Source organism: Gigantopelta aegis, chromosome 5, assembly GCF_016097555.1.
Source record: "Gigantopelta aegis isolate Gae_Host chromosome 5, Gae_host_genome, whole genome shotgun sequence".
Classification (NCBI taxonomy): Eukaryota; Metazoa; Mollusca; class Gastropoda; order Neomphalida; family Peltospiridae; genus Gigantopelta; species Gigantopelta aegis.
Window position 1 is genome coordinate 15997488 of NC_054703.1, and position 10531 is coordinate 16008018.

General features: G+C 37.0%; 1 protein-coding gene across 1 annotated transcript in view; it reads left to right on the forward strand.

Moving 5' to 3' along the window:
- The window catches only part of LOC121373442 (mitochondrial coenzyme A transporter SLC25A42-like), a 30960-nt gene extending 23088 nt beyond the window's left edge, over positions 1-7872 (forward strand). Inside the window, exons 6-8 of the mRNA XM_041500101.1 lie at positions 251-402; positions 2799-2921; positions 4654-7872. Coding sequence (XP_041356035.1) covers positions 251-402; positions 2799-2921; positions 4654-4865 — 487 coding nt within the window. The 3' untranslated portion in view covers positions 4866-7872. The remainder of the gene's footprint in view (positions 1-250; positions 403-2798; positions 2922-4653) is intronic.
- Positions 7873-10531: the final 2659 nt, after the last annotated feature.

A 10531-nucleotide genomic window follows, 5' to 3' on the forward strand; every position in this document is an offset into this window, starting at 1 on the left:
TGTATATTTCTATCTTTGTAAAAGTCGTAATCGCCCTTAGCCGATAAAGGTCCCCATGGGGGGCCGAGCAACTGTTAATTTTCAACCCTGTTTATATGCAAACATTTTTTTCCTGTTTACAGTAAACTAAAGATTTTTCCACTCCCTATTAATTTTTTGTGAATATGTTTTTTATCGTACAATTTTCCTGCAACAGTCTTGTTGATTTTTAATTACTCGTAAGTTGTTAATACTAAATATATTTTTTAAGGTATCACAATCTGAAGGAGATATTCTGGAAGATATACAAAGAGGAAGGAATTCGGACGCTGTATCGCGGATTCACTCCCACAATCCTCGGATCCATCCCGTATTCTGGCACGAGTTTCTTCACGTACGAGTCACTGAAGAAAATGCATGCAGGTATACATTTAATGATTTACTGATATTTAAAAATGTGTTGGCTGCGCATTTTAATTGTAACAATTTTATAGCTTAACAAATTTGCTATTGGTTAAGAGCATTTTATGCATGTTAGGGTTTGTCGTTAAACACATCAGTTCACCCATCCATCCATCCATCCGTCCATCCAAAACCCACCCATCCATCCATTCATCCATTCATCTTTCCATTTATTATCCTATCATCCACCCGTCTGTCCATCCATCCGTTCACCCACCCGTCCAACAATCTATTTTTCCGTATGTCCATCCGTTATCTTATCATCAATCCATCCCTCCATACATCCATTCATTCGTCTCTCCATATATCTTCTCATCCATATGTCCATCCATCCATCCAAACCCACCAACTCATCCATCCATTCACCCATCCATCTTTCCATCTGTTATCCACCCATCTGTCCGTCCATTCATCCATTCACCTGTCCGTCCAACCATCTTTCCATCTGTCTATCCGTTAACCTATCATCAGTTCATCCGTCCATCCCTATATCTTCCTGTCTGTCCATCCATCCCATCTATTTATTCCAAATCATGGATTTTAGTATGATCTGATTGTGTCATACAAATGAATCAGCAAGGGAAAGATCTCTCTCTTCAATGTTGTTAAATACTTTATATTAAACGTTTGGATTATAAATACTATTTACAGTTTGGAAAATTTAGTAAGGAAATATATAACCGAATTCGAGTTGAGTCCGATAAAACGGGGGCTCTTTAAAAGCATTGTATTTACTAGTATATGATTTTTAAATTGGCAGTTTGTCTCACCTGTACAAAGTTTGTTTTGTTTAATGACACCACTAGAGCACATTGATTTATTAATCATCGGCCATTGGCTGTCAAACATGTGGTAATTTTGACAGTCATAGAGAGGAAACCCGCTACATTTTTTTTCCCATTAGTAGCAAGGGATCTTTTATATGCACCATTCCACAGACATGATAGCACATACCACAGTCTTTGCTATACCAGTCGTGGTGCACTGGCTGGAACAAGAAATAGCCCAGTGGGCCCACCAACAGGGATCGATCCCAAACCGACCGCACATCAAGCGAGCGCTTTACCACTAGCCTACATTGTACATCCCGCCCCCCACCTGTATGAAGTGAAAGGATGAGATTTACATGTATGGGGATGGGGATGTGAGAGCTACATGGAAACGTGTAAATGCGCTTAAATTCCATTTCGTCTATTAAAAAAACCCCACCAAAACATGATGTTCAATACCGTTGATCACACAAGGTTCATTTGCATGGTTTCACGGTTTCATATTTATGATGTGTACCTTATATTATAAGTTATAACCAGTTTAGATTTGTTAGCATTAAATGCAATTTTTGGCAGTTCCAGGGGTTGTAAACAACAATTTTCCTTCAGGGGCCCTTGAGCGGCCCCTGGACCCCGGCCGCAGTAAAGTGTTTGTGTTCCAGCCCCTCTCACATCCCTGCATGTAGGTGTTATATTTTTGGCAGTGGTGATGACATCACCATTTGCTTTTAGCTCTATAAATCTCACGTTGATGAAACTTGGTTTATAGTTATGTTCATCCCAGTGCTTGTTGGAAATTTAAATTTAAATTATACTTTTTTTAAAGTTTATTTTTTTAAAACTTATTTTATAAAGCATGCATTGAGATGCAGCTATTGGTGATAATGAATAAGTAGACAAGACAATTGATTCTCCAGAATTATTTTTTATGATTTAATAATTTTAATGTTTTGGTGTGATATTAACCGTTATATTTCAGAGTATAACAAGGGCCCGTCTCCTATGGAGAGATTATGTTTTGGTGTGTGATATTAACTGTTATATTTCAGAGTATAACAAGGGCAAAGTCCCATCTCCTATGGAGAGATTATGTTTTGGTGTGTGATATTAACTGTAATATTTCAGAGTATAACAAGGGCAAGAACCCGTCTCCTATGGAGAGATTGTGTTTTGGTGTGTGATATTAACTGTTATATTTCAGAGTATAACAAGGGCAAAGTCCCGTCTCCTATGGAGAGATTATGTTTTGGTGTGTGATATTAACTGTTATATTTCAGAGTATAACAAGGGCAAAGTCCCGTCTCCTATGGAGAGATTATGTTTTGGTGTGTGATATTAACTGTTATATTTCAGAGTATAACAAGGGCAAGAACCCGTCTCCTATGGAGAGATTATGTTTTGGTGTGTGATATTAACTGTTATATTTCAGAGTATAACAAGGGCAAGGACACGTCTCCTATGGAGAGATTTTGTTTTGGTGTGTGATATTAACTGTTATATTTCAGAGTATAACAAGGGCAAGGACCCGTCTCCTATGGAAAGATTTTGTTTTGGTGTGTGATATTAACTATTACATGTATATTTCAGAGTATAACAAGGGCAAGGACCCGTCTCCTATGGAGAGATTGTGTTTTGGTGCTACTGCTGGTCTCCTCGGTCAGTCGGCTTCGTATCCGCTCGACATCATACGACGCAGAATGCAGACTGCCGGTAAGTTACAGGGCTTCTAGATTATGGTAGCCCCACTCCCATGGCTAGTGATATTCAGTGTTGGGCTAGTGAATAACTACTATTGCCATGACCGACGGGGCTTCTAGATTATGGTAGCCCCACTCCCATGGCTAGTGATATTCAATGTTGGGCTAGTAATTAACTATTATTGCCATCCCCGATGGCTAGTGATATGTTTTTTTGTTCAATATTGCAGTTAAGTCTTATTTTGTAAATATGAATATCCTGTCCCCACCCCACCTCCTAATGTTAGTGTTTTTAAGCTCGATCTCCCTCTTTAGGTGACATATCTGATTATTACTATTATTTAGTAAAACTGTATTAACTTAAAGTAAAGTAGGGCTAGTGAATTTTTAAACGTGGCTAGTAAATTTTTGAAAGCACTGATCCCATGGCTAGTGGATTTTATAAAAATTCTAGAAGCCCTGTAAATTACTTAAATAATATTGTTCATTGTTACAAACACACAGTTTCAAATTCCGCACAACATCATACGACACAGAATAATATTGTTCATTGTTACAAACACACAGTTTCAAATTCCGCACAACATCATACGACACAGAATAATATTGTTCATTGTTACAAACACACAGTTTCAAATTCCGCACAACATCATACGACACAGAATAATATTGTTCATTGTTACAAACACACAGTTTCAAATTCCGCACAACATCATACGACACAGAATAATATTGTTCATTGTTACAAACACACAGTTTCAAATTCCACACAACATCATACGACACAGAATAATATTGTTCATTGTTACAAACACAGTTTCAAATTCCGCACAACATCATACGACACAGAATAATATTGTTCATTGTTACAAACACACAGTTTCAAATTCCGCACAACATCATACGACACAGAATAATATTGTTAATTAGTGGAAACCGTTTCATAAAATAATTAAAGATAAATTATTAGAAACAGTTTCATTTCTGCTAGATGTTATTTGAGTGAGATTTCTTATTCCGTTATACTAGTATATATTGCTATAAATATATTTACAAAGTAGATGTCAGATGAAAGTTAGATGATGGTTTTCTTAGAAGGGTACAAACTCGGGTTTTTTCATAATTCTTTTTGTCAACTTACGGTTCGATGAAAAATACAGTATCTATGACTGCACTTCATCAACATCACTGACGCCATATAACCGTAAATAAAATGTGTTGAATGTGTCGTTAAATAAAGCATTTCCCTCTTCCTTCTTTCAGGGTTCAAACCTAACGGCGGTACCGACGGCAATTGCCGTCGTTGAGATATAAATTGCCATAGGTAGAGAGCATCACCGATGGCACTTTTGTGCCGTCGGTAAAGCTCCTCAACAATGGTGAAATGTATACACCTGGTGTACATTATCTGCCAATATTTAACATTTGCGCATTTAAAAGATGTCTACATATAACAAGATAGCCTTTCAGTCAGGTTTATTTGCTGCAAATGTCACTTTTAAAACAATTGCCATAGGCAGGCTCAAAATTGCCATTGGAGGACAGTTTCACCCATTGCAATTCTTTTAAAAATTGCTGAGGGAGACAAATTCTTAAGTTCGAGCCCTGTTCTTTTCATCAACATCAAAGTAAACAAGATAAAACTTTGAGCCACATTTACCCTTGTTTCTGATGTCATGCTATGTTGTAGGTTTTCTCATGTTATGGCTCACACATATTATATGTTGTTTTTGTTTTGTCTACAGGAGTGACCGGGCATGCCAACGACTATACGAGTATTATTGGAACGGCCACGCGTGTGATACGAGATGAGGGCTTCATCCGCGGCATGTACAAGGGGCTCAGTATGAACTGGATCAAAGGACCGATCGCCGTCGGCCTCAGCTTCACCACGTTTGATATCACCGTGCGGTGGCTGAGGTCGTTCGAGTTCTTCCATATAGACGACGAGTCGTAGCATTGGGAAATTAAATAGGAGTCATAGCACTGTGAAATGAAAGACGAGTCGTAGCATTGGGAAATCAAATACGAGTCGTAGCATTGTGAAATCAGATGCTAAATCAACCGATAAACTATTGGTGAAAAAACTAGGGTGATCATCGATGTAAATAGTATTTTATATACAATGTCTGTACAGTGGTTTGAAGTCAATTTTATTGAATCTGTCCATATTGGTAGTGAATCACAGTATATTAGAAATATAGTAGAAAGTCTGTGATATATACAGATGGTTTTTCAGATGGTATCACTGTTTGAGTGTTTGTCCATATCATTAGAGAGTTATAGTGTATTGACAGCAATTGGTAACAGTGTGAATTGCAGTATTAAAGAAATATAGTAGAAAGTCTGTGATATATACAGATGGTTTTCATGATAGTTTTTTTTACAGATGGTATCACTGTCCATGTCAGTGGATAGTTATAGTGTATTGACAACAATTGGTAACAGTTAAATAACAGTTAAAAAATTATATTATTTGGGGGGGATCATCAATGTAAAAAGTATGTTATACAATATTGTGTATAGTTAATTTGCAGTTGGTTTTATTTCAGTTCTATTTCTCGCTCTAGTCAGTGCACCACAACTGGTACATCAAAGGCCGTGGTATATGCTATCTTGTCTATGGGATGGTGCATATAAAAGATCCCTTGTTGCTAATCGAAAAGAGTAGCCCATGAAGTGGCGACAGCAGGGTTCCTACCTCAATATCTGTGTGATCCTTAACCATATGTCCGATGCCATATAACCGTAAATAAAATGTGTTGAGTGCACCATTAAATAAACCATTATTTTTTTGCTTTCATTGAAGTTGTCCATGTCGGTGTTCAGTTGTAGTGTATAGAAAACAACTGATACAATCTTTGTGATCATCAATGTAAAAAGTATTAAATTATGTCATGTTTTATACTGTTAGTTTGTGCTCGATTTCATTGTTTGAATTTGTCCATATCATTCGTCAATCGTAACATATTGAAAACATCCGCTAGACGTTGCAGGCCATAATCTAGCTAGCGAAATGGGTATTTTTATTTTCCCAAAAGTCAGCTCAAGTCACCGAGTTATTAGCAGTAATGAGAAGTCGAAGTCGCCTTAATATTTTGGATCTAATCCGATTTCAAAAACAAACATTAGAAGTTGGTGATCATTCATATGACAAGTATATTACACAATGTTTGTACTGTTAATTTTCAGTCCATTCAGATCTTTGAATTTTTCTGTCAGTGGTGAATTGACTACAAAGTACCTGTCTATATAAATGATCACTTATTGTTACTCATTTGCATTCAATGCACTATGCCGATGCCATATAGCCATAAATAAAATGTGTTAAGAGCGTCATTAAATAAAACATTTCCTTTCATTGCTCTATGATTCACAGCTGGTGAGAATAAATTCAAACAGTTACTACCGACTGCAAATTAACTATGTAAAACACATATTCTAAACTCAAAGCAAATGGCTATATAAAGTACATGACCGGCTGTTGGATACCATTTATTTTACAGCAAGTCTTTAAAATGTTTCTAATGAACAAAAGCAAGTTGGATACATCAGTGTGCCATTTTGGTTTAAAAAATCTAAGTGTTATAAGGACTCCCTGTTTGCAAATCTTTAGAGCCTGCCACCAACCCAGCGAGCCCTGCCATGTAGCTCCAGTAGAACAGAAGATACACTACATGTCGTGCATGAAATCATGAAAAAGATCGCTATTCAAGACTGTCTTTTCCCAGGATTTTGAAATATATGTTGACTGTGTCATTTTGAAGAATCAGTGTAATTTGTACAAATAACGTTTTCGATTGCAAGCCAAGCTAGAGAGTCCTATATGATTTTGGCGAGTCTCGGGCTCCCGGACTGTCCTCAAAATCACACACTGTACATTTTTAAACAGTGAGTTGTAAGACAAATGGTATCTTACAGACGTGAATTTAGTTTCTATTTCTTACATATACTCAAAAACCAGGTTTAGAACAAATTTAAACATCTTTTCCAACAAACTTATTTTATTTACTGTTCTTTTGCTTGTAGCTAACTTATGCGTCAGTTTCAGGTTAACCTGTACGTCACAGGTCAATCTAAATTGATCATGCTTGTTTTTCATTGGATGGTATGGCTGTTGCAACTGGGTCATCACCTAGGAGCAGCCAGTCGTATGTATTTATATTATTATCACACATATATGTGTTATTACTGTGTGTTATTATAAATAACGAATGGTGTTCTCACCAACAAGCGTGTTAGACTCTCTTTTTTTTTTAACTTTGATGATTACAGACTTTCTGGCAGTTTTCATCAACATAAAATATTTTGCTTTGGATTTAGGAAGTGTTGAGTGCAGTCATTTTATACTGAACAAAGTGAACCGTCAGTTTATGTGAATTTGAAAAAGTACTGTGTGTGATTATTTTTCCATAAACGAAGTATCAAAGTGGACCAATGCCAAAGTTGAATCGTCAGTTTATGTGTATTTGAAAAAATGCAGTGTATGTTTATTTTGCTATAAGTAAAGTATCACACTGGATAAGTTCTATGGTTTACATGTGCATTTGAAAAAGTGCTGAGTATGATTATGTTTCCATAAACGAAGTAACAAACTGGATAAATTCTAATGAGAGCCGTCAGTTTACATGGATTTGAAAAAGTGTTGTGTGTGGTTATTTTGCACGGAACAAATTACGTCTTGCTGCGTGTGTTATCTCTGAATATATTCTTGAAACTGTTCAATGAGTGTGTAACGCCAGACAAATTTGATATCAAAACAGTCATCAAAGTGCTTCTTGAAGTTACTTACCACTAAACAAGTTTCACACATGATACTACTGATCCAGTTCTGGTCAGCTAGACAATCTGTGATGATCAATTGAAGAATTCATTTCTTAAACATGATTTAGACCAGTTTTCAGTTTTTGGAGTTAGCAGTGTGAGTAAGACTCAACAATGCGGCAATAAAGAGTCCGTCAAAACCCATTTCTTTATACTCTATCCTGACCTCTGACCTTTGGCATTTTCCCCCCTTTCGTTCATTGAACAGGATGTTGAAACAGTGCTTCATGTGTATGTTAGTAAGACTCAACAATGTGGCAATAAAGAGTCCGTCAAAACCCATTTCTTTATACTCTATCCTGACCTCTGACCTTTGGCATTTTCCCCCCTTTCGTTCATTGAACAGGATGTTGAAACAGTGCTTCATGTGTGATATATACTATGTTACATTGCAAAACCATGGGTTTCTTCTTCAAAATAATGAAATGGATATGTTGGGTTTGGAAAATGTACTCTTCAGTTTATGCTGTCAAATTGTGTGGATTTATAATATACATTTGGCTCGAACCCCGTCGGTGCTTGAGAAAGTGTTCGACCCATCGGGTAGTTCGACCTAACTATTCGGTCACCACGGTGTAAGTGTGTCTCAAGACTTTGTTTTTCCTTTGATTGTTACAGTGTATTCAACCCATCCGATTCTACTCTAGTTACATGTACTTCACAGATTTTCACCTTTCAAGGATGAAAAGCCTCCACAATACCAGAATTTTAGCACCACCCATAAACTGTTATTTTCCTTTTTCTTCAGGAAACAGTCATTCATGTGAACATTTTTTTTTTCTCATGGTGGTTGTGCAATTTTAAAGTCTTGTGGACTGCCAATAGTCATGAACTGCCATTAGTCATAAATTGCCAGTCGATTAGGTGATTAATTTATTTATGGCCCTTGAACTTGGGAGATAAGAATATTTGTAGGGTCCGGTAGGGGACATGTATTGCTTTAAGGGGCATTCTCATTATACAATTGGTCAAACTGACTTGTCACATGCGATCGAATTGTACTTTATTGCTTGAAGGGCATTCTCATAATGCGATTAGTCACACTGACTTGTCACATGCCATCGAATCGTACTTTATTGCTTTAAGGGGCATTCTCATAATGCGATTAGTCACACTGACTTGTCACATGTGATCGAATTGTACTTTATTGCTTTAAGGGGCATTCTCATAATGCGATTAGTCACACTGACTTGTCACATGCGATCGAATCGTACTTTATTGCTTTAAGGGGCATTCTCATAATGCGATTAGTCGCACTGACTTGTCGCATGCCATCGAATTGTACTTTATTGCTTTAAGGGGCGTTCTCATAATGCGATTAGTCGCACTGACTTGTCACATGCCATCGAATCGTACTTTATTGCTTTAAGGGGCATTCTCATAATGCGATTAGTCGCACTGACTTGTCACATGCCATCGAATTGTACTTTATTGCTTGAAGGGCATTCTCATAATGCGATTAGTCGCACTGACTTGTCGCATGCCATCGAATCGTACTGTATTGCTTTAAGGGGCGTTCTCATAATGCGATTAGTCACACTGACTTGTTGCATGCCATCGAATCGTACTGTATTGCTTTAAGGGGCGTTCTCATAATGCGATTAGTCGCACTGACTTGTCACATGCCATCGAATCGTACTTTATTGCTTCAAGGGGCTTTCTCATTATGCGATTAGTCGCACTGACTTGTCACATGCCATCGAATCGTAGTGTGAGAACACCTATACTGGAACAACATCAGTCTTAGGGGCCGTCCATAATTTTCAACATTTTCACAAGTGTACAAAGAGTACACTTTTGACCACCCCCCCTCTCCCCCCCCCCCTAAAAGTGTACATCCCCAAATGAAAAATGTTGATCGACATTTTTCATTTTCAAAAAAAGTGTACGCTGGCCCCGTAACCCACTCCCCACCGCGTACGGTTTGTACGCTCGTGAAAATTTTGAAAATTATGGACGGCCCCTTATGCGACAAGTCATGTCAGAGTTCTACCGATTAGAACATGTCCTACATTTGTATTTCTCACAACAATTTGTGTGTGACTAATCGCATAATGAGAACGCCGCTCTAGCAGCACTCAGAATGTTTGTCAAATATTGTCCCTTGTTCTGTGGTGAAAATTGCTTACAGTAGTCCCCTGCTTTTTAAGACCCTGCAAAAATTACCCACATTTTCCCCCACTGTTATTTTCATCTCTGTCCAGTGCTGTCACTGTTTAAACTGTAAAAAGTCTTCTGGGATGAACTGTTTTGTACAGTTTAACAGTTGGTGTGCATTTAAAATTGTGTCCATTCAGGTCACAATTGATCAGTTTTGTAATGTTCAATATCACCATAAAATTTTAAAAACCAAAACAAACAGAACTAACAATAATCGTGCATTGTCTTTTGTCTTACATTTCTTTTTATAACGGTTGCGAAAAAAAAAAAAAAAAAAAACCAAACTTATAATTTTATTGTGTTTCTTGTATACATGTAGTTTCTATAAAACTTGAAAAACTGGTGGTTATAGTTTATTAAATATTTTTAAATAACCCATGTGAACAGGAATCAAAGAATAGGCACTTAATATATATATATAACAACCCAATCTTCATCACAAAATATCTGAATGCACAACATAAATTTACCTCAGCTGCAAAGCACAACATACAGGTAGTATAGTACATATGTGTATACCTAGTTATTGTTTTATTTTCCTCTAGTCTCAGTAGAGTAAAACAAATAAATAATCTTTTTTTTTTTAAATCAACTCAGAAAACCCCACCAGGTCCATGCTTCTAGACTCAATCTTTAACG